Source organism: Telopea speciosissima, chromosome 10, assembly GCF_018873765.1.
Source record: "Telopea speciosissima isolate NSW1024214 ecotype Mountain lineage chromosome 10, Tspe_v1, whole genome shotgun sequence".
Lineage (NCBI taxonomy): Eukaryota > Viridiplantae > Streptophyta > Magnoliopsida > Proteales > Proteaceae > Telopea > Telopea speciosissima.
The window spans coordinates 5,163,575-5,188,860 of record NC_057925.1 but is presented as its reverse complement, the minus strand read 5'-3'; the positions used below and the strand labels follow the sequence as shown (position 1 = coordinate 5,188,860).

The 25,286-nt window shown below is 38.3% G+C and overlaps 1 protein-coding gene and 1 non-coding gene across 3 annotated transcripts; both read left to right on the top strand.

Annotated features, from left to right (window-relative positions):
• Window positions 1-237: 237 nt before the first annotated feature.
• Window positions 238-320, top strand: TRNAL-UAA. The gene has a single exon. It is a non-coding gene; the product is annotated as a tRNA-Leu (tRNA).
• A 4,392-nt stretch (window positions 321-4,712) lies between these two features.
• On the top strand, window positions 4,713-23,961 carry LOC122642684. Of its 2 annotated transcripts, XM_043836236.1 has the most exons (10): window positions 4,713-5,207; window positions 15,221-15,321; window positions 15,402-15,765; window positions 20,632-21,285; window positions 21,373-21,498; window positions 21,697-21,754; window positions 21,957-22,018; window positions 22,113-22,219; window positions 22,306-22,393; window positions 23,484-23,961. In XM_043836236.1, exons 1-10 carry the CDS (start codon window positions 5,073-5,075, stop codon window positions 23,823-23,825), a joined length of 2,037 nt encoding a protein of 678 aa, XP_043692171.1. In that variant the 5' UTR covers window positions 4,713-5,072; the 3' UTR covers window positions 23,826-23,961. The 2 variants fall into 2 exon arrangements, with proteins under 2 accessions (XP_043692171.1, XP_043692170.1); XM_043836235.1 differs by having other exon boundaries at window positions 4,714-5,207; window positions 20,632-21,498.
• Window positions 23,962-25,286: the final 1,325 nt, after the last annotated feature.

Here is a 25,286-nt window from a genome sequence, read left to right as displayed (position 1 = left end):
TTTCCTTTGACAAATCGAATAAATCAAAACCAGATTTTCAACAACATTTTACTCATGTTTAATCTACTTGGAGTATGTTTCTACATTCAATCCCAACATGATATTATTTTGAAGACCAGAAAAATAGTTGTCAATGCATATGTGAATTACTGACATTTTACATTAACAAATGCATTTATTTATTCACTATGTCTCCATTTGAGTACAATTAAAAGGAAAAGAAACAAGGACACTCCAGCTGGTTTGCCCGAGAGGTTAAGGGGGAAGACTTAAGATCTTCTGCACATAAGTGCGCATGGGTTCGAACCCCATAGCCAGCAAAACCCAAGTGACATTTTCTTTTTAAAATTTTAAATGGAGCTTTTGTAATAGAGATTATGTAAACCTCTTAAAATTCGTACCATATATGGTAATTATAAATTCCATATGTAATCTTTATTTTACTTTTTGGATTCAAGATTTTGGTTGCAAAGTAAACTAAAGTTCAACAACCGTATTTGGAATGATTTGAAGCAAGTTATACAATCATGTATACAAATTTCTAAATGGTCCCAAATCGAACGCCATTGTGTATGATGTGGGAATTGTGTTGATCTATTTGGCATCTCTTCATTTCATATAATTGGTCTAAGCATGTTTGGGTGGCAATCCCTTTGGGATTGAGAACGGAATATCTCTCTCTGGAATAACTTTGCATCTCTTTTCTCTCTCATAGACAATTTAACAAGATCACCCTGAACTGGTTTTTCTCGATTTTTATCATAACCTGTTATTTTGGCACCTTTAAGGTGGTCATGGTTTGTTGCTTGATCACAATTGGTTCTAAGAATATTATGGCAATTTCCCAACTTTCCGGTGGTCATAACATGTGTAGTAGTCTTTATCTTGTTTGATTCATTATCTGTTTTACACCATCCTATTCTGGTTTGCGTAGGGACTAGTAATTCATCCTTGAACAGATTAAATTGGATGTATACCGTTTTGTGGAAAGGACATTAACTTTGATGGGTGTAGGTAACCTAAACACTAACGATTTTTTGGAGTTAGAGTTGACTAGTATAGCCAAGGGACTCAATCACTCTTTCACTGCAGGAATCCATATCAAGGAAGTTTGGTGTTGCAGCAAGGATATTCTTGATATTATCCCCAACCCTTCAAAGACATTAGGATCTTGGGATTGAGATTGCGAAAGAACAATTAATTAGGATTAAAATTTGACACGAGGTTTATCCCCTGAAACTCCTTGACCATCCAATTGTCAAAGTAAATGATTCATTTGTCCATATCACATAAAAAGGGGTTTGTGTGAGGCTGGCATAAGCCCAACCAACCCACCTGTGGATGCTCATTGGGCACTTATTGGGCGGGGTTGCTCAGAGATGAGCCGGATGGGTCTTTTTTCCAATTTTCTCTGTGTTTTATTTTTCTTGATGATTGCATGATATAATGAGTTTATTTATTTTTCTTGCATTTGAAACCAAATAAATAGAATTAGATAAATAAAATAAGTGTTGATGTTCTTTGTGGAACAGGACAGACTGCGCCCATACACATGGGTTGGGTATTTTTGCCATTCAGGGGGTGGGGCGGTCATTTCGCCCACCCTCCATGTGTTTGGGTGAAGCCTGTGCCCTGGTACATAGAACATTTGGCCATAAAATAAATGAAAAATTTCACGGACACCCCCTATAAATACATTGTAAATTACCAACACCCAAACATATCACAAAATATCAACATTCCCCCTGACGTTAAGCAAAGTTAGCACCCAAAGTTGAAATGTCCATTTTAACCCCCTTAGTTATTTAAATAAAAAATCTCATCTCATCTTCTTCCCTCTTCTTCCCTACTCTTACCGTTGGAGCATCTTCTTACCATTGGAGAACTGTTGCAAGTCCATTTGGGGCGACCATCACTTGCGCCAGCTCCAGCGACCATTACCTGCGGCAATTCCATCTCTGGCGACCATTACATGCGGCGACTCATCGTCAACCATTTTGGGCAACCACACCCCTTGGGTGCGATTGGTGATTAATGAACAATGGCATAAGAGCATGGAAAGCATGTATATCTATGTTGCAGGTTTGATAATGGTAAGAGAAGCCATTCCCTAATCTACCACAAGCATCACAATTGAAAAATCCCATTTGGGTATGTAGAACAGGAAGAAGAGTGAGTGTGTGATTTGGGTCAACTGGATGATTTATGTACTGAGCCATGTTGGAACATACGATATGAAGGATGTAATTACAAGGATTGCAAACATAGAACGTATCAGAAGCATTAAACTGGCAACCTGCACATGAAACAGTCACAACCTTCGTGGTTGCTTGTTTAGGATTAGAGACTTGTAATTCCAAGGGATGTGGGTGGCTAGAATGGTGGATTGAAGGAGAAGGTGAATGCGAATTTGGATTTCCCATCTCTCACCCTCTCTCTCTGAAGACTTGGAATTGAAGAAACTCAGAACACCCCAAATGGGTATTGCAGATTGTAACCATGAAAGCTTGAATTATTTGGTAACTAACGATATAAGAATGAATTAATGGAGAAGTCTGAGCTGTTTGTTCTTTGTATTTTGCCTTTTTTCTGCAGTTGACAAGTGAATCTGTGGACGAAGTGAATAGGACAGAGTGAAGCTTGAATGTCTTATGGACTTCGTCGATTATGTCTAGGATTTCATACCTATTCAAAACCCTAGAGATTAAAATTTTTGGATGCAGATGAAACAAATGGGACAAATTGATGGGGGAAAACGTACCGGTGTGGATGTTCTTCCTTCTTCCGCCTTCAGAACATGGAAATAGGTCAATAATGGCGTTGATTGCAGGTGGAGAAGTTATCTGTTCTTGCTTCTTCTGCCTTCAGCCCAACGAAAACGCTGAAGAGAGAATGGTTTGTATTTGGGACTTAACCCTCAAGGGTATACTAAGAAGTTCATCCTGTGGTAAGGGTAATTTTACCATTATAAAAGAGTTTACAACGACTTAACTGTACAGACCTAACGGAGTGGATTAAGTCAAAATAAACGCATAAAGTAAGGGGTGTGCATGATATTTTGTGATAGGTTTGGTTGTCGATAATATACGATATACTTATAGGGGGTGTCCGTGAAATCTTCCCTAAAATAAATAAACAATTGGAGCATTATAACGAAAGGGCATTATGGAGAAGGAAAAAGTTACGGTACAATTTTACAAATTCTTTTGGGTTTTTTATAAATGTCCCCCTGAAAATGTCTATTTTTCCAAATACCCCTTATAATTTTTTTAATTATAAATTTTCTTTTATGTTCAAAACATTGTAGTATAACGTTAGAGGCAAATTTTAGGGAATCTAATAACCAAAATGCCCTTGTGAAAAAAATCAACCAAAATTAAAGAGTAAAATTACCAAATTACCCTCATCTTCTCCAAATGTTTTGATTTGAAACTGAAACCCTAAACCTAAACGATTACACAACTAATCAATTTTAACTCAACAATTGTTCTTAAAGTTAACTTCCATTACTAAGCTCAGCAATTGTTCTGCAACTATACTGCTCATCATCTCCTCCTGCAGATCTCAATTTCGAATCGCCGCTGCCTCTTCCGGCCACTGAAAAGGGATTCAAAACATGAATACAGCTCTTTCCTTTCTTCTACCACTCTTCACCTTCCATTAGTTTTTCTGTTTTGAAATCTTCCTAAACTGGGTCTGAAGGTTTTTCCCAGATTTTCTGATTAGGCAGAAACACACATCCATAACTTAGCAAATTCGAATTTGGGAATAATTTTGAAGGAAAATGAAGAAAAATGGATGTAATTCAATCAGCATTACAAATTTTTTTTTGGGATGGGGTGAATTTTATTATGAAAATCTTTGTAATGGAACGAATTAATTCGGGTATTGCACAAATTCATTCTATATTTTTGTTTTCTAAAATCCCAACCCAGCCGAACCCATCTCTCCATTAAATCCCTGCAACTCATCTTTCAAACCCTAGCTATCTCTTCCTCCTCTTCTTACCACTCACCTTTCTGATCCTGGACCATCTCCTTAGCCTCCAATTCAATCTCTCCGCCTGTACTTTTTCTTCCTCCTGATTTTCATGTTCATCATCAACTCGCCCATCTTCGTTTCTCAACCTCATATAAGAAAGCTTGGTGGTTGAAGCCATTTCAATGATTGACATGATGGGTGCTTTATTGGGAAATGAATTGATACATCCAGATGAACTTTTGAAGAATGGAGAGATGGGTTTGCTCTATTTCTCCTCACGGTATCCGATCTCCTCTTTCTGTTCTTTATATTTTGGCAATCGAAAGGGAAAGTATGAGAAATAGATAAGTTGCAGAAATTGTTGAGGGAGGAATTGCAGATTCCGTGAGGTTCAGTTGAGGCTGATGATGATGAAGAAGGAGATGGTCTGCAGGGTAGATCGATTGGGTTTAGAAGATGAATTGCAGGGTTGAATGTTAATGAGGGTAATTCGGTCATTCTACCATATCAAGGGAATAATGGTAAAAAAAAAGTCCAGCCGTCTGCACAAAACCTTCCATTCTAACGGATTGGACCAAAATACTACAATGTTTTGAAAGTAAATGAAAATTTATAATTAGAAAAGTTGTAAGGGGGCATTTGGACAAATGAGTATTTTTAAGGGGGCATTTGTAAAAAAACCAAATTTTTTATTTTGGTAAAGAGTAAATGATGATTTACGCATAGATATAGTAACCACTCACAGGGCTCGGTGGTGGTTTTGGGAGGAACTTCCCCCGGCAAAAGACGCTTGGGGTTCTCTGCTTTGTAGAGGAACTTGTCGCCGGAAATAATCTGTTGATCGGAAAAATTCTCTTTATATATTCTTGGATTTCTTCATTATATCTTTTTTATCCAGTTTTGTTGCGGATTCATCGAAGTAACTTGTTCGCACATATCATCACATCGATTAGGAAGTTTTAGAATCACAAGGTTTGGACTCTGGAGCTCAGTTGTCTGCGAATCTCCTTCGAAGAGGCAAACTAGGGTATCTTTTTAACTCACCCGTGGAGCTCCGGTATCTTTAGTTATCATATAGCAGAAATTAGGAGATGGAAGGTCCCGATCGAGTAGACGATCGGACATTTAGGGTTAATTTGAGCGGCGACGGAGCGGCTAGGCTGCGTGAGAGAGTGATGGATAAGCTGAAGGAATTCATGGGAGATTACACTGACGACATTCTGGTGGTACGTGTTCGCATCTCTCTCTCTTTCTCTTTATGTATCTATCGATCTTTTCTATGCATCTATCTTATATATGGCCAGCTTCAGTTGTATGGACTGTTTCTTTGTTGCAATGAGTGTTTTGTGGGATGTATGTCATGGAAAGTTTAAATTTTTTGGTTTAGAGAGGTTTTAGTTTATCATGTTGATATTTCTTCCAATTGAAGTTGTTGCTGTGGTTTCACCATTCACAGGGATTCACCGGATTTTTCAGTAATCAGTATTGTTTGAGTTACTATGCATCCATGTATCGCACAGGAAACGTAGATGACTGCTGGATCACGTGTCTGACATGCTAGCAGTAAATTAGCTCGAGTTTTCTTTCTCAGATTTGAAGTTTGTCTTCCCACCCAATGGAGATATCACGAACTGCTTCAAGAAAACAGTTAAGGGAATTAAAGGATGCTCCTATAACTGTTTTGGACATGTAAGCAGGCTTTGAATCAGCCGGCCATGTTTTGATCTGCTTAACTAGTGACTTTGCAGTAATTAAAAAAAAATGTGCGGCCTTTTAGGAAGATAGAATCTTTTAACACTTTTTCTTTTTGGTAAAACTAGAATCTTTAACGCTTGAACTTAAAAATTATTGCACTCTGGACCAGTACGTGACAATATGACTGAAAATTTTATTGCTTTTGGACTTCTGGATGCATTACTAATTAGATTTTGAGTTCCTTGAAAATATTTAGAAACTTAACTATTTGGGTTATCAAAGGGTCTATGGAAGTTCAAGTATTTACTCATTCTGATTTTACATTCACTTTCTTTTATATTTACCTCCTGCTCCTTTTGACATATGTTCCCTAATGGAATGAAATATCTGATGGCTTCTACTATCATTATACACTGATTCGTTTTTGTCTGGAGTCTGCTCTAGTCTTATGCTTCTGTTCTAATGGTTAGAAGAAAAACATCACATTTGAGAGTTGTAAGTTGCATGGAATAAATGTGGTGATAGTTCCCTTGACCATGTAAGGAACAATCACATTTTAGATGAGATCCTTATTGCCAAAATATAGAATGTGAGTCTAATCAGCCTTTTGGTGGAGATGGCATTGCTTGTAGATTGATTGAGAAGGCCTATGAAAATGCAGGTTTTAATTTTAGAGATTATGTCATTGAAGAAAAAATTCTCATTTTCCACGAGATTGATGTAGGTTGAAGAGTGCCTCTGGTTGATGAACATTATACTCTCATTAAGGATTCCCCAAAAGACTTCCTTGGGTTGAAGAGGAGCATGTGGCTATGTTATCCCTTGTCGCTTGTCATTTTCACATTGTTGGTTAACATTTTCACGAGTATCTTTCAGGAAGTAGAAGAGAGAGACTAGCTAGAGGCTTTAGGAGTGACCAAATTGTGGTTTCGCATTATCTAGTTTGTAGTCCCGATCTATAAGAACAAAGGTGATATCCAAAGCTACAATAACTATAGAAGCATTAAGCTTATGAGTCACACTATGAAACTTGGGGAGAAGGTTATTAAAGCTCGTTTGGGAAGAGAGACCCATACCTCGGTGAACCAATTTGGCTTTATGCCAGGTAGATCCACGACTGAAGCTATCTACTTATTGAGGAGGCTTATGGAAAGATATAGAGATAGCAAGAAGTATCTCCACATGGTCTTTATTGACCTGGGAAAAGCCTATGACCGAGTCCCTAGAGATTTAATCGTACAGGTTCTAGTGAAGAGAGGGGTATTAAGTAAATATGTGGATATAATGAAAGATATGTATGAGGACGTGGTGACTAGTGTGAGATCTGTGGGAGGTCAGGTTAAGGAATTTCGAATTATGTTTGAGCTACATCAGGGATCAACCTTAAGCCCTTATCTTTTTGTGCTTATCATGGACGACCTAACCAAGAGCATTCAAGACAAGGTCTCGTGGTGTATGCTCTTCGCCGATGATATCGTTTTGGTGGATGAGACAAAGTAGGGATTAACGCTAAGTTAGAGCTATGGAGATCAACCCTCGAAACAAGAGGTTTTAAGATTAGTAGAACGAAGACGGAGTATTTGATATGTAATTTTAGTCACACTATGATGGATACTAACATGGTGCGAATTGAGGAACGAGAGATACCGCAAAGTGACTATTTTAGATATTTGGGGTCAATCAGAAATAAAGGTGACATAGAAGATGATGTCTCACAGAGAATTAAAGTGGAATGGTTGAAGTGGAGAAGTGCGTCCGGAGTGCTGTGTGATCGACGTATTCCTTTAAAGCTTAAAGGAAAGTTCTATAGGATTGTTGTTCGACCGACTATGATGTATGGGGTAGAATGTTAGGCAGTTAAGAAGTGTCATATTGAGAAGCTTTGTGTGGTAGAGTCGTAGAGATGAGGATGTTAAGATGGATGTGTGGAAAAACAAGGAAGGATAAAGTAAGTAATGATCGCATCAGATCTGAATTCGGAGTTGTTTTGATCATTGACAATCTCCGAGAAAGTCGTCTGAAGTGGTTTGGTCATGTTAAACGGAGGTCTAGAGACGCCCTAGTAAGGAGGAGTGATATGGTTCCAATTGAAGGAGCTAAAAGAGCTAGGGGAAGGCTGAAAATGACCACAGGAGAAGAAGTGAGAAAGGACATGCATAGTCTAGGTCTCGTTCTATGTATAACCTTGGATAGAGTCTATTGAAGGGCAAGGATCCATGTAGCAGACCCTATTTAGTTGAGATTGTCTTGACTTGCTGGGCTGTGCCGCTTTCCTCTTTCACTTTTCTTTTATTTTCCTTTGGTCACACTTCTCATCTCATTTCTCATTCTTCTCTTTCACTTCTCAATTTTTACCTACTTTGTTTGATTGGATCCATGTAGCCTACACCATTAAGTTGGGATAAGGCTGAGTTTGTTGTTGTAATATTGTTGTTGTTTGTTGATGAGAAAAATGGTTCTTTGCGAGGCTAGGGAGACGTACATTATTCACTATGGGGGACTTCATGAGAAGAGGTATTATAGAGGATGACTCAGGGGGAATCAATATCTTTAAAGGGTAATTTGAAACACTTGCAAGCGTCCTAAGTTTCTTGAGAAAGTGTTGTCTTTACATTACGCATGTTTTCCTCCATAAGGGGAATCTAGGACCTTAGGCTTTTGGGATCCAATATATTGCAAAATACTTAAAGAGATCGACAAGTTGGAAAAAGGAACTTCCTCGCATTGGTGGTTTGACCATGTTAATAAAACACACTAATGTAGTCCTAGATTTGAATTGCTCAAACTAGGAACCAATAACCAGGATCTGATCTAAACAAGTAGTTCGGTTAGCTCAAAATAGGTGATTTTGGTCAAATTAGGGTTAAAGTTTAGTGGGGTTTAGGGTTTGATGGAAGGGTTAGGGTAAGTTGATGTAGGGGAGTCTTCCTGTGAAGTTCTCGTTAAGTTTGAACAAGCCTAGGGTTGCTAAACAAAATTGGCAGCAAGTTTGGTTGGGTTAGGTTTAGGTTTTGATAAGGGAATCATGTGGGTATTTAGGATTTGAGTGGTCAGATGGGTCTGCAACTTGGATCGAGTTTCCTATAGGGTGAGAGGAGAGTTCAATCCAATTGTGGGGTTGTTTCAATTACTGGTTTGTTCTGGGCAGTGAGGGGACTGTGGAAAAGGCTTAAAAGATGGAGAGGATTCTAGGGTTTGGATGTTTTGGCTAGGGTAAGGGATGATTCAAACTTATTGTTGTTGAAGAAGTACTTGGGCAGCAGCTTGTTTGATTGAAGTTCTTTGAAGGAAAAACCAGAACTTGAACTAGAACTTGAACTAGAACTTGATGTAGTAGCAATGGAGAACAAAGAGAGCTTGAACGAACCACCTGGGCTTCACACCGCAAGGTGTCGATTGGATCAAACACCAATCCCACTAGCCTTGATCCAACACAAGACAAATATCTTCAATGGAGAAGAAGAGTAGCAAAAAGCTTTTCATTAATCAAAATTCGTGTACAATGGTTGCCCCCCTTACAACCTTATATAAAAGACTCAAACATAAACTCCTACACTAAAAAGGAAAAGCCTAACCCAATCCTTAACCTATTAGGTTACCTAAGCTGACTAGGAAATTGAAATACTGAAGGAAATAGACTCAAAACATGGCTGGACTTAGAGTCCTAATCCAGCCCAACTTACATAACAATTAAATAGTCACATGACCATAAGTTGTCAAGGCGTCCAGGCAGATCTCTAGGGGCCGCCTTGCACTGGTTTAATTGGTATCAGACCAGGGTCTCTCACTTATTTATGCCACATATCATTTAATTTACTTAAGATATTATTTATAAATAAGCAAACACCCCCTATTTGAATCCAATAAAAATAGTTAAAAAATCAAATTCCAAAAGGATAAAAAGTCAACCTCCCAGTTCAGAACAAAAATTGGATTTTTGGCGTGTTAGAGTTTTTTTTCTCAAATCTAAAAATTCCATAAATCTTAATATAGTAAAACATTGCTTAAAACCCAAAGTGTGGTAAAATATTCATTTGTTTTGATATTTAAAAAAATATTTTCATTCAGAGCGATTTCAACAGCATTCACGCACACCAAATAAGTTTTGACTGGAACATAACTCCTCCAATATAAATCAGATTTAAACAATCTTAGATTTGTTGGAAAGCTGGTTTTGTGTTCTACCTAATACAAAAAGTCTTATGTAAAAATAAAATCATTTGATTGACTAAACTTCTTAGAACAAAAGCATTTCTCTAAATCGAGAGCAGTTTAATTACTTATTGATAAGATCATATTTTCTAAGAACAATATAAACCAAATGTATGTTTTTATTGTTTCAAACTGCCAATAGCTTGCTTCTTCAGTTTTGCTGTCTTCTAGTTCTATGTTGATTTTGTACGACTTTGTGGCTTAATATTGATTTTTGATTACTTAATGTGACTTAATATTGATTTTTGATGACTTGATGTTGCTTAATATTGATTTTTATGACTTGATGTGGCTTAATGTTGATTTTGATGATATAAGGTACATATTGTAGTATACAAAATAATATTAGAAAAGATGGGAAATAAAAAAGAACACTTGGGTGCCTAGGTACTGCCTAGGCGGACGCCTAAGCACTTAGGCACCCCTCTGCTGCCTTGACAACTATGCACATGACCACTTAACCAAGTCACATGATCATTTAAGTGATCACATGACCACTGATTACATAAATAAAACTAAGGAAGGAATTAAAACAGCTAATCCCGTATGCAGCCCTGTTACCCATACTTTAGGTTCATAAAAGTGACATATTACATTGGAAACCCATGGGATCAAAGGCCCAACATGTATATAACCCAACCATAGACTTATTCCCATTAAAATAAGCCTCTTTTGGTGATGTATCTGCATCAAACATGTCTCCCACTACTGCGTATTTCTTTTCGATTTCAACTTGCATAATTCAGTATGGAAATGCTCTATGGAACTTGATCAGGAAATGGTTTCCATTTTACTAGAAAATGATGGTGTGGGATTGAGCAAGATACAGCGGAGGAACAATTCTAATGTAAAAAGGTTGATCCTATACCACCTAATCTAGAAGTAATGGCAAGGACTTGTTGACTCAAACTCTCTTATGTTGAGTCTTGGAAAATCAAAAGAAAAAAAGTTGTTATACTTGAGGATAACACTCGGATTTGATCATTTGAGGGGTGAAGTTTAGAAATCAAAGCAAATTGGTCAAACATACTTAAAATTTTTTGACCTTGAAGCAAGGTTTTACAGGGTATCACCTAGAGTGCCTTTTTGGGGGAGAATGATTTTTGTCCCACTTTAAATGGTGAGGCTTATTCGTCTAGTAGGTATCAAAATAGAAGTTGGTTGCTTAATGAAATAAACTTATCCGCCAGGGTTATGGGCAGCAATGGAATGGATGAATGTATAAAATTCTGATGGTTAGTGTTGCCAGAAACAGAGAGTAACTTACCGAAACAAGAAAGGAGGGAGATAAAGAATAGAGGATTGTGGCAAAGGACTAAGGATGAAAAGATCTAAAAAAATAATAATCTGCCAGAAATGAAGCTAAGAAGATTGTGGGGGAAAACAAGGGTGAAGAAATATGAAGATCTTTATAACAATCTAAGCACAAAGGAAGGGGAAAAAGCTATCTCTAAGATAGCTAGAATGAGGGAAAGGATGTGTAGAGATTTCGACCATGTTAGATGTATTAAAAGTGAGGATGATGAAGAGTCCTAGTAAGGGGTGAGGGCATCTAGGAGAGATGGAAAGGTTATTTCTACAGCCTACTTAATGAAGACATTCTGAGTTATAGTGGTCTAGAAGAAGGCATTATGAATCAAGACACCGCCTGTTGTAGGTATATACATAAAATTAGGGTTTTTGAAGTAAAGAAGCCCTACGAAAAGTGAAACTAGCCAAGGCTCCAGGCTAAGATGGGATCCTAATAGAAGTGTAGAAGAACTTAGGAATCTGTGGCTTATCTTGTCTAACCAAGTTGTTTAATAAGATTATGAGCTCTAAGAAAATGCCAGATGAATGGAGGAGAAGCATTGTGGTCCCGAGTTATAAAAATAAAGGTGATATCCATAGTTGCAATAACTATAGAGGCATAAAATTAATGAGTCATACCATGAAATTATGGGAGAGGGTTATTGAAACACACCTGAGAAAAGAAACCAATATCTCAGAGAACCAATTTGGTTTTATGCCAAGAAGATCCACAACAAAAGCTATCCACCTACTTAGGAGACTCATGGAATGATTTAGAGAGAATAAAAAGGATGTCCATATGGTCTTATTAACTTAGAAAAAGCTTATGACCGAGTCCTTAGAGATTTATGGCATGTACCAAGCATAGTTCAAGAACTCGTCTCGAGTACAGGTTTCGAGCTGGCCAAATAGCGAGTTGGGTCGAGATCTCGGTGAGATCTTGATGAGTTGGGGTATTTTTCTTTCCAACTCGATGGCTGGTTTCACTGGGTTTTAGACCTATTTTGGGGTTGAAACTTGGTACTCAGCCTATTTTAGGCATTTAAACACAATGACACTATCAGATTTTGCAAAAACAAAATCCAAATAGGAGTTTCACTTTGGACTCTAGGTTGGTAGGCGGCGCCGTACTAATAAACATTACAAATGTTAAAGTGTACAATACATCAATCTGTGAGGAACAAATTTCTCATTCAATATCTGCTTTATAGCTTCCCATGTGTAACGGGCCCAAGTTCCTGATAAGGCTTGATTATAGCCATAGTATTAAATCTCGTCTTGGAAGGCCATTTCTGCCAGACCGAAATTTCGCCGAAATACTGTATTTTTTCTATGAGTTTTGCTTGGCCATTTCGGGGTGTAAAATGCTGAAATGACCAAAATTTCGACGAAACGGTGCATTTTTTAGCCTGAATTTCCGAAACGAGATAACTGAGATTTCCGAAATATTGCATTTCTTCATTCGACATTGTATCTTGTCTCGGCCTGGCCAAAATATCCGAAATATTCGAAATTTGGGGAACCGATGTAGATGGCCCTGCATCATCTCATCAGTTAAATCTCCTCACGAAGGAAATATTCTCGGCGAAGGTCTTGTGAGTTTGTTCCTGCTCAGTCAACATCTTTGCCATGAGCTCATCAAGTTTTCACTCCGTTTAATTGTAATTCCTTGTACAGCTTGGGAAGCTCAGGGTTGGTGATGTGAGAAGGTCCTATCATGGTTAGAAGATTGCAAGAATTTGGCTCTGTTACCAATTGATGCAACCTAAGGTTCCAAAACGCTGTTGTACGTCGCTTTGGGCCCACCAAATTAATGAAAAGCTCTATTACATCGAACAGTGGCAATGTTATAAACATTTAGAACAGTTAGATCCCCCTTTGGGTAAGAAAGTAGAATTGGGGACATAGAAGTAATTAAAGTTAAAGAGGAAGGGTATATCTGGAATTCAGAGAAGAGGGGGGCAAGCATAAACAAACCATGCAAGAAGGAGGGGTATTGTGTAATTAACACAAATCCTTGTCCTATTTGTAAATAAGAACTTCTCTTCTTCTTCAACCTCTCGATAGTTCAGCAGTCATTGGTGAGCAAGGTTGCTTTCGAGTGATAGATCTATCTCAGGTTAACTCCTTTACCTTGAAATTTTAAGAGATTCCTAATTCCCATCCCTCTCAAGAGCAACCAACAACAGATTTCAATAAATAACAAATGGTTGAAGCAAATCTGGGCGGAGGTTCAAGAACCTGATCTGAAACTCTGGTTGGAGCTCTCAACTGAAACAAGACTTCAGTCCCAAGTTCTACAGGATGACTCTCCCCAGTGTAAAGGTATAACTTTCAAGATTTGTGACAAAAAGGAAAAGATCCCAGGGAGATTGATTGAATTCTGTCGTATTGTTAGTGTCGCCCAGAAACAGAGAATAACAAACTGAAACAAGAAAATAGGGAGATGAAGAATAGAGGAGGAAGTATAAGAAGACAGATGAGAATGTAAGCACAACAGAAAAAATAAAGAAAAGAAGATCTGACCTGAAGAAGGATCAGTTCTGGAGCTACGTAGGGAAGAGAGAACAGTTGTGTATGGCGTTTAACAGCATATGAACTCAAAGAAATTTTATTTAATCAAACAATCTGCCTGATTCTTACATGTTCTTGTATATGTAGATTCTCTAAGAGATAGACTACCAATCAAACAAGGATACATCCTGGAGATAGCTTTATCCTATATAAAAAAAGTTTAAAAAGGGCGTACCCAGTCCACGAGGCTCCCACCACTGCGGGATTTGGGAGAAGGGTTTTAGTAAGCGGTATCGGTCCTGTTTTCTTCAAAAACTTTATTTTTTTAAATTTTTACCCCTGCTGTACCGATCACCAATACGGGATCAGTCAGATATCAGCATTGGTCTCCACGGATCTGATATGAATCGGCCGATCCGATACCGATTCCTCAAACCATGCTGGGGAGGGTCATGATGTACAGAGTCTTAACCCCCCACTTCGCAGAGAGGCTGTTTCCTGACTCGAACCCATGACCACTACCCCACTTTGCAGAGAGGCTGTTTCCCGACTTGAACCCATGACCACTCGGTCGCAATGGAGCAACCTTAGCATTGTGCCGAGGTCCACCCTCTTTCCAATCCCCGCAGTGGTGGGAGCCTTGTGCACTGGGTACGCCTTTTTTTGAATCTTTTAAAACAGTAAGATTCAAATTACAAAATATTCCCAATAAAGAAACCTATACCCTAAACATCCCTGATAGATCATAACCAGGTTTGGACTTGGTTCTTCCTCGGTCAGGCCGGTCCAGCCTTGTAACTGCATCAAAGAGGTATTGTGGATGGAATTACATGAGGCGGCCACATGGTCTATGTTTTTATTGGTTTCTTGCTGTTGTACTCTTGCCGAAAGGAGTTCGTGGAGATGGTGATTTCAAAATTCCTTGGTTATAGTGTGTTTTAATGTCAAGGCTTGTGTTCGCTTAAATTGTATGAAATTTTAACTGTACAATCTTCTCAAGTATGTTCAACTTATTGTTTTTATGCTGGAATCTTGTTCTCGTTTTAATCTTTCCATGAATTTTATCATATTGTACACTACCAAGTGCAAGTTATGACAAATTTTCCATGGTACTAGAGTGCATGTTGATTTCAATGTGATTGAGTAAAGATTGTAACTCCTATCTGTGAATTCAAGTATATCCTGTATTATTATATCTAGCTGGAAGTTGCAACCCCAATCCGGTCATTTACTTAACTCTCCAACCTGAATACAGTTCATCTTCATTGCATGTTCTATTGATTTGTACCCTACTTGCATGGGTTAGAAACCATAATATGAGGTCCTAAAATAGGCAAGTTCGCTCAAGTTGCTGGGATGGTTCAGTAACTTCTATGCTGGTGAATAGCCATGCTTTGGTACTCAGCAATTGATTGCTGAAATAGTCTGTTATATATGTTCATAATAAGATTGAGAAGCTTATTATGTAAGAAACATAATGGAACAATTGGCATTATTATTTTTCCAATTTCTCAATTTGAATTTGCAGGAATATGTCATTGTCTTACTGAGGAATGGCAAGCGCAAGGATGAGGCAAGGAATGAGCTGAATGTATTTTTGGGGGATGACACTGATTCTTTTGTGTCATGGTAATTTGACTTCACGCCATTCATGTCATAGAACTCCTTACTCTATAAGTTTGTCATCACCTTCAGTGCTCTCTTTTCAGGCTCTGGGACCATCTCTCTTCAAATTTACATTTGTATGTTCAACCTTCGGTACATAATCAAGAAGAAGTTGCCGAAGTGAAACCAATATTTGGGGAAGATTTCACAAGCAATAATCCTCAGCCGTTGGATTCTGAACCTGAAAGAGAAAAAGATACTAAGGAATCTAGAAGCCGACGGAATAAGGAATGGAAAGGACTGGTAAGAGAGGTTGATGAACCTCCTCCTCTTCGAAGCTCTGAGGTTGAAAGTATCCATCCAGAGGAGAAAATTCATCAGAAATCTGGTCGTGTGAAGCGATCTCGTTCTCCCAGGCCTTTGGTCAATGCAAAACGGAGTCGACAAGAAGAGGGACATCAAACTAAGGTTATAATTTTATTACTTTTTTTTAGTAAACATTGGTTATATCCCTTGTTCCTCATGGAATAGGCCATTGCTGTTGCCATTACTTTTCTTTCAAATCTTGGAAAGTAGAAGTTGAATTTCTTCCTGGTGAATGGGTTCTAAGTAACTTTATGCCCAAGTTCTTGGTGATATTTGAAAGGGTTTGGAGTTCTCCCCTGAAAATGTCTTGATTTTTGGTTTTATTACTTATTTTATTTTTAAATAGTTTTAGGTGTTATTTTTGTTTCTTTTTAACTTCTAAAGTTTCCATTACAAGAAGATATATATATATATATATATTTTAACTTGTATCTAGTGAGCTCTTGGGTGATTTGGTCAGAATAATTGAGTATTGAAAGGGGGGAGGGAAAGAAAGAAAGAAGTATGCCATATTATTGTACGAGTGGAATTCCCTCTTTAGGAAAGTTACAAATTTCCTTGTTATTTTATTTAATTCAAGTAGGAAGATATTCTTCCCTCCATTTCCTTTTCCCTTCCATTTGTTTGGTTCTCATGCAGTATAGACATCTGATATTTAAAAAATAAAAGAAAAAATCTGGGTGAGAAGGATCTGGAGAGTGCTAGGGAAATACCATTGAGGGGTTGATGTTTGAAAGGATTTAGGATGCGAAGTTAATGAAGATCATGATCCTTTGATTCAAAATAAAGATTAAATGTTAGGAAATTAGAGGGACTAATTGATATTGAAGGATAGACTAACTACTGAGGGGTCGGAATAGGATTGGTTGGTTTTACCCCATATTAGAGATTAGATTTGATAGAGAAGCAAAAGAATGTAGATAGGTGTGGGATGAAGTTCTTCATGCATCTTGTTGGATTTTATGATGCAGATTCATCACCAAATAGGGCTTGTTTGCTTAGAATAAGTCTAGGGTCTGGTTATATACATGTTGGGCTTTTGATTCTATGGGTTTTCTATGTAATTGGCCACTTTATGGGCCTAAAATATGGGTAATTATGTTGCATACGGGATTAGTTGTTTTAGTTCCATACTTAGATTTATTTTGGTGTGTTTGTTCATAAATTGAACCGGTTCAACCAATGGTTCAATTTAAGTGATTTTAGTAGCTTTCTTTTAAGTGTTTAGTGGGTCTGGATTAGGACTCTGTTTTGAGTCTATTTCAGTTTAAATTACCTAATAGTCAAGGATTGGGTTAGGCCTTTCCTTTTTAGTGTAGGAGTCTATTTTTTAGTCTTTTATATAAGGTTGTAAGGGGGCAAACATTGTACACGAATTTTGATATTAATGAAAAGCTTTTGCTGCTCTTCTTCTCCTTTGAAGTTTTTTGTCTTGTGTTTGATCAAGGCTGGTGGGATCGGTGTTTGATCCGATTGACACCTTGCGGTGGGATTCCTGGGTGGTTTGTTGGTGGGATTGGTGTTTGATCCAATCGACACCTTGCGGTGTGAAGCCCAGGTGGTTCCTTTGAAGATATCTTTCAAGTTCTAGTTAAATATTCAATTTTTATTCAAGTTTCATCTTCAAACAAGCTGCTGCCAGGATAATTCTGCAACTCCAGTGAGTTTGAAACATTCTCCATCCCCATTATTCTTCTTCTAATCCTCTCACATCCCAACCCTTACAATTCCACTTTTTAATTTTCACTTTTACAACATCAATAACCAAACCAGACCTTTCCACCCATCCACGAAACCCCAAATTCTGATCACATATTCCCCTACCATTAGGGAACACTCGATCCTAAGCCCAACCACCATGTCCCATTAAAACCCTAATATCCTACCTTCTCAAATCAAAACCCAAAACCCTAATTTCTGCCAGCCCAAACCAACCATCAGAACAATCTACAAATCTGACCGATTATCTCTCATACCCTCCTAAGAAAAACCATTCAAGTTTGGTTAACTTCTGTCCCGCCAAACCCTAGAAATCCATCTTTTCCTCTTTTCCAAAACCCGAAACCCTAACCCTAACTTGCTGCCTATTCAAGTTTACACTTCCATCCATCAAAACATCTCAGGACCTTCACTGATAGACTCCCCTACCTCTACTTGACCTAACCCTACCATACCATCAAACCCTAGGTCCCATTAAACCCCAAGTCCCTAACCCTTATTGTACCAAAAACCCTATTTTTGGCCTACCTGATTACTGTTCATAGCGGATCCTGGTTTACTGGCTCCTAGTTGGTCTCCTACCAATCTAGGACTACATTATCATGGATCAGATTTGATAGCAGAGGTGTCTTTGGTTGGGTAGATGGATGATTAGATGTTACATTTAACTGATAAATATAAAGTAAAAGAGAGGTTGCTGATTGTGGAATTAGACTATTTCATAATCCCAAGGAGCAATAAAAAAAAAAAAATGGAGAGAGACCACATGAACCACAGAAGAGATGGACAAAGGCACCAACCAATCGGTGGACTAATGGACAGTGACCAGGAAACAAAAATGTACTTTCTTCAATTCATGTGGAGATCAAAATTCCAAAATTCAGAGTTCTATTACTATACAAGATTGGACTCAAAAGACCCAGGAACATTCTCTGATAGACTCTTGCAAGCAGGATTATAAGAGCCGCATTTTTTAGATTTTTTTTAATGAAGTTAACAAAAACGATAAAATTAGAATTCGCAGATTCCAATCAGCGATAAAGAAAGAAAATGGACACAGAGCCCATGAACGGCAGCAAAGGTGGAATAGCACACCTTTTCAATTCTTGTGGAGATAAAGACACCAAAAGTCAAATGTAATTACAAAACAATAGCGGACTCAAGACTCTTTTTGGTAGATTCTTTGTAGTCCTGCGCCTGTTAGAAATACAAAACAAATGAAAATCGCTCTCTCGAGACCCAATAATCCTGGCTGGAGTGTTTTAACATAAAAGAAAAGGAAAAAAAAATCAACCTTCTTTCGCTTCAAGTCGGAGATCCCATACACAGTAAGGCCCTGTCCGTTTGACGGAAAATAGTGGGGTGGGATAATTGTAGGGTTTTCTATAAAATCCAAAAAAGGCAGGTGCTTGATTGTTTGGGGTAGGAAACTAACTAGACAACCATATGCATGAATTGAAGAAACTTGTTTGCTTTTGTCGCAAGCCATTTATGCCACCCCACTCTTTTCCAAAGTCGCACCATTTTGGGTAGAATTTTGTGGGGAAGGGAGGGGAATGATTTTATTACATGTGGGGCCCAAAACTTTTTACACATTGGAATAAACAATTATGAAATTCCATTGTTTACCATTGTTTCCTTTCCTTCTCTTTCATGTTCTTTAACCCCATTACATGTGGGCCCCAAAACTTCTCCTTTCCCACGGCCTAAAGTAAAACTTATGTACAGTGATTTATTCAGCCCTTCATGACTAGAGCAGTGCTCCCGGATGTTGTTTAAGTCACTCCTTGGGAAGTCATGAATGTGACTGTTATTAAAGAATTCCAAATCATAGGAATGGACTTCATCCATTAGGAGAGGAACTTTGATTTATCTTACAGGAAGGAGCATAAACTTCTCTTGATTATGCTCCTAGACTTTGGATTTTGAGGTGAAAAAATTGCTCAGTACAAGGGCAAGTTATCTGGGTAAGTGGGTTATGAATTAAATACCTAAGTGGACATGAATTGAAACAAGAATCACATACTTGAAATGGACTAAAATACAATACGTTTTGAAAGATATATGCTGACTGATATTTTATATCCAATAATAATCATTTTGTTTTTTCCTTTTGAAAAGAAAATCAATATTTACTGAGCATATGGGTTCAAGTTGGCACAACAGTTAAGTTGCGCTATTGCAACCATCAGGTTGCGGGTTCGAAACATTGAAACAGCCACTCCGTGAAGCGAGGGTAAGGCTGTGCACATTTGCCCCTCCCATACCCTGCAGTAGTGGAAGCCTTGTGCACTGGGGCACTTTTTTTTTCTACAAGAAGAGGATCGATATTTACTGAGCAGATGGGTACAAGTCCAAGATGGAGGTTCTAGGATGAAAAATAACTTCGGGTATAATGGCATACACAAAACTGCTTAAGGGAAAACCTGCAATGCAGCTCTGCTCTTTTTGCTAATGACTCATCTGATACATTAGTTGCCTTAGCTCCAATTTTTTGCACAAGTTGTTAGAACTAGGAGGAATAGCATCAACGTCTCTGATTAATGAGTAACTTCTTTACATTACTGCTCACCCTCTCGCCCCCTTGAAGAAAACAATGCACTGCTTAGTTTGTAATTTGTTCAGTTTGGGAAGATCACCAGTATAAAAGTAATTTGTGATTTATGCCATTTATATCTATCGAATTTTGGTTGAACATCATTTTGTTTAGCACTATAATTTTTCTTATTTCTAACATATTCATGTGCTAGATGGCTCCTATGCTAGTTGTTCAATTAAAGTGCCCCTTCTAGATTTTTATGGTGTCAGAATTAGCCACCCCTGGTGGTCCCTATGAACTGATGAGTGGAATTCTGTTTGGATTGTTCTAGATGATCCAGACAAGTCCACCCATTTTATGTTTAAGATCATCCAGTTGGGTGATGTTTGGTAAGGAGATCTCTTATGATTGGACATACATTTATTGTACCATGAGAAGAATGTAATTTAATAAACATTGTTAGTTATTTAGTTGTTACCATACACATTGCCCATTGTAATCTTATTTGATTCAGTAAACTTACCAGGTGAAACTATCAATTTTAGAAGGGAAAATTCTTCCGTTTTTGGTGATACCTTGATGTGGGCAACAACAATGTTTTATTCTGTAGCCACTTGGCTTATTCTACTTGTGGGTAAAAGTGAAAGTAGTGACCATGTGCCATGGCGTTACTTCTTAATATTCCTAATCTTCTACTACACTTCTGACAGAGAGAGGTAACTTCCCATCCATCTATTAATGCTCCTCGTCGGCTGCTTCAATTTGCTGTAAGGGAAGCGGTCGGTACTTTATGGCCATCAAATTTAAGAACAGAGGCATATTCGAAGCGTCTTCGGTCTGTGGTTTCTACGTCAACAGTAGATTCATCGACAGATGAGCAACCTCAGAGGATAAAATCTGTTGCAAGGGTGCCAAATGCAATGACAACTGCAATCAAAGCTGCAGCAGAAGCTGCTGAAGATGTAGTTAAGGTTAGATGTTCAGGGAATGTGTTTGACCGTTTGGGTCATAGTATGGACGTTTCACGGGTGACCGACCAATTGACTGATTTTGGGCCAACAAACACAATGGAAACAGATTTGGATCAGACTCGAGGCCTGACTAACACAGATTATGTTCAAAGACATGAATACAATAAAAAACTCAACGGGAATACGGCAATATTGGACAGGAATACAGACTTGGCTTCTGATTCTGCATCTGATAATGATGGGTATGAAGATATCAATGTTGTGGATCGGGGGGCCAGAGATGCTTCTCAGACCGGTGCATCTAGTGGGAAGGAGAGGGATTCACTGACAGTGCAGTACAGTGTAGCCAAGAACAAGGATGAGGTTGCAAGAAAAAAATGGATGCAAGATCAGGTTCCTCCTAATACAGTCACAAACACATCTCGTAAGATTGTGAATATCTCTGTGAATGTGAACACATGGAAACCACCACATTACCAGGCACCAAGGGAGATTGCAGAAATTGAGAACCGTAAAGCTGTTCAGGAGAGTGAGGTGGTTGCAGGTAAACCTGGTGCTCAGGTCTCAAAGGAGAATAACAACAACATTGTGGCTGGTAATGAACATGTAAGTTACACATCCATATGGAGTTTAGTCACCTGATTATCATTTGACATTGTACTGGAAACCAGAATTGTGTAATAGGAGTCCTTAATTCCTTTTCTACTTGGACTTTTATTGTAGCTTCATTTCCTCTTTAGTTTTGTGCTTACTCTTTTTTGTACTGGATAGCTGATGTGGTGCTTATGTCCCAATCATTGACAGGAATCATCCATTACACATACTCAGAGAGAGTCTCTGAAGACTCTGTCTACCACCCCTGGTAAGAATATATTCCGTTGTTTCTGGAGCTCTTCAAAGCATGCATCTCTGCTATATAATCAACATAACATCTGTGCATCCTATGATCATGCTATTTATTGTTTTTCATTACAAAATCCTGATCACATGATATTCTCCGTAGTTTGGTTATGGAAATTCTTCTTGTTACTGGTTAGGTAACGGTTATTCCTGCTGTTTTGCAGGTTCATATACTACAGGTCGTCCTTCGGAAGATGCTGAATTTCGGACCATCTTCGTTAGCAATGTAATAAATCTTGACTACAACATCAGTTCACCAGCATAGGGGGGGCATCTTCTTGTTTTCTGATGTTCTTCTGCACTATCATTGGTTTTTGTAGGTTCATTTTGCAGCCACCAAGGACGCCCTTTCCCGGCATTTCAATAAGTTTGGGGAAGTTCTAAAAGTTGTTATTGTGACTGATGCAGCAACTGGGCAACCATTAGGGTGGGTTTCTACACAAACTGTTTCTAATATATTTTTACTTACAGATTGTTTTGTTTACATAGTAGCTAAAATTGTCTACTGAGCAGGTCGGCTTATGTGGAGTTTATGCGCAAAGAAGCAGCTGAGAATGCCATGTCTCTGAACGGCACCTCTTTTATGTCACGCATTTTGAAGGTATACTAAAAAACTATGAGGACTATAAGTGGTAGAAGTAGTTTTGATTCATTAGAATTAATTTTAGAATGGTTGTGTTAATTGTTGATGATGAATTTCCTTTTTCTTTAGCAAGTTTTTAAGGGTCTTTGGGATGAGGGTCCTAATAGTCAGGTTGGGTCAATTATAGATCACTTAGTCCGGAGCAGTTATCCAAATCTGTTTAATACCAGTTTTATTACTGTTTATCAAATCAAAACAGTTGCTAGACCAGTTGGACTGTTGATCCATTCCACATCTACACTGTGTTTTAGATGTAATATTCTTTTGTTAAGAATAGATTGAATAATGGTTGTGGATGTCCAGAAATTACAAGTTGTGTATTCTGACCACCCAGCTGGTTGCTGGATTTAAGAATTGTAACAAAAATTTAAATTATCAACCAGAATCTGAAGAAGATGAGAGAAGAGAGAATGGGAGAACTATGCGACGGATAAGAATGATCTACCGCCAGCCCCCTAATTTATATTTAAAAATCGAACAGAAGTATAACAACAATAGGAATAGAAATCCTAGTATCCTAATCTAACTTCAACTCTAACTTCAATACTAGACTAACTAGGAAGACAAAAGGGAAACTAAAGATATAAACCAACTATATCACGTTGGGACAAACCCCCAACCTCACTCAATAACCACCATGCCATAGACCATATGTATATGATGGAATCAGTGGGTCCAACATAGCATACTTCAAATAAATCTAGAATGAAGATTGATGGGATTTATTCGAATGATCATTAAAAATCAAAGAATCAATTGAAGTGGTTCAATTTACCCATTTGTCTGCTAATCATACTTGTTAAGATATGTGTCACGGTTGCTTGGAAGTTTGTCTTGTTGAATGCTAGCAACCTTAATTAGTAATGGGCTTTCCTTATGTGGGGGTGCATCTGTGTGTTCACATTTAAGTTACTGCATTGCATGAATTCATGCTGCACTTGCACTTTGTACAAGGTTGCATTAGTGTGAAGGGGCAACCCTATTCATTTTTTATTTTCACTTCTTTTTGTGTGCTGAGCAAATTACTTTCTTTCTGTGCTTCCTGCAGGTTGTCAAGAGAGGTTCTGCCAATCAAGAAACTGCTTCTGTGATGACTCGGCCTCGCATGCCCCGAGCATCTCCTTTTGCTGCTAGGCTTGCAAGAGTTCCTTTTACAAGGGGCATCCCGGGTGCATTCAGGGTTCGCCCTCCAATCAAACCTGGTGCCCGGAGCTTGCAGTGGAAGAGAGATTCCCAAACCACAACAGCTGGGGAGGGCAGTGCAAGTGTCCAGCATGGAGTCACACCCTCCAACAACAATGTTCCATCTGCTACCCGGAGTCTCACCTATATTCGTACAGGACCTAACAAGTCAGAAGGGAGTTCTGCACCTGCTCCCGCCCCTGCTTAATTTGTCAGTGTTTTCCTGGCTGGCTGCCCTGATTACGTTCAGAATGTCACTTCCATGGTAAGAAGCCAAATTCAGATAACAATTATCTTGATCCTTGCATCATCAAAATCAGTTGTTTTAAGATTTATACTGGGTTTGATTTGGTGGTCTTTCTGAAGGAGGTTGTGTTGAGGAGAGAGAGAGAGAGAGCTGCTTTTTTTTTTGGGAGGGGGGCGGGGATGAGAGCGTGATGGACGGTGAAGCAAAAGAAGTGGAGGGATGTGGTAGTTTCCTTATTCATTTTGTTACGGGAGTGCCTTTTTGCGCGGAGAAATGATGAAAGCTGTGTGCAAAGAAATATGTGAATATGGAGAGAAGTGTAATCCTGAGTGTTGAAGACCTTTGCTCATTGTAGCCTTAGTCCATAGACATATTTAAATTTCAGTTAAATTGTTATTTTTTCACTAGCTCAGGGAAAGAAAAATGATAAACAGAATAAAACAAAGTAAAATTACAAAAGTTCACACTAACGGTGTCTGGTGCGTGTCTGGTGCAATACTGTCATCCTGTATATTTCTTTACATCCTTGATTGTTCCTGTTTGAACACACAACATCATAAAGTAGGGAAAACTAATTAAGCATGTATTCCAAATCTCTCTCACCTGTATGGAATCAAGATAAACAGTCTCAACAAGGTAATGAAATGAATGAAAAATGCATTTCCAAGTTTATTGTGTGGGCCGTAAGTACTCCAAATGGAAATAAGAGAGCTTGATAATGCTAGTCAAGATCCACAAACAAGAACGACGCCAGAGAAAATTAAAGAGGATCATTCGATATTGAAGGGTGCAAGAATCTAATCGAGATTCATGGTGTTGTTAGATTGGAATTTTTAGAGGGTTTGTATATTAGTGGGTGCGAGTCCTTGGAAGGAGGATTACCCCCAATCGATCAAACTTGAAAGTTTTGAAGAATCTACATATTGAACTATGCTGCCAGATTCTAACCGAGACTAATGGAATTCTTCAAATCCAAATTGCAATCGTATCCCGATCACATCTGATTCGTATCACATCTCTAATAAAAGTACACAAAGAAATTAATTTTAAGAATCATTAAAATACACAAAGAAATACATTCTCATTCTCTCATCTGTGACAAGTTGGGATTAACAATCTCATCAACTGACCTTGTTGATGCTAGGGCACCTAGCAACGTTGCAGGTTGTGATGCCAGGAGGCCTAGCATCAACAAAGTCACTTCTGAGAATTCTTTCTTAGGTGGGTAATGGAATTTTGAAATATTTGAAAGAGACCACAGATCGCAGGATGGCAACGAAAGAGAAAGAGGAGGATTAGATGTTGTTAAGGGAAGAGAACACTTATATATTTAAAGGCCGGATCGGTTAGGAAAGATAGGCTATAATTCCTGCGTTAGAAGATTTTAAGCGAGATTTTTGTTCCTAATTCTTCGGAACTTTT

Excerpts from the sequence above, each read along its gene's own strand:
- LOC122642684 (XM_043836235.1), top strand. The coding sequence starts at position 5,073 with ATGGAAGGTCCCGATCGAGTAGACGATCGGACATTTAGGGTTAATTTG. Across the intron at positions 5,208-15,220 it reads ACACTGACGACATTCTGGTG|GAATATGTCATTGTCTTACT; the intron begins GTACGTGTTCGC and ends TTGAATTTGCAG. Across the intron at positions 15,766-20,631 it reads AAGAGGGACATCAAACTAAG|AGAGAGGTAACTTCCCATCC; the intron begins GTTATAATTTTA and ends CACTTCTGACAG.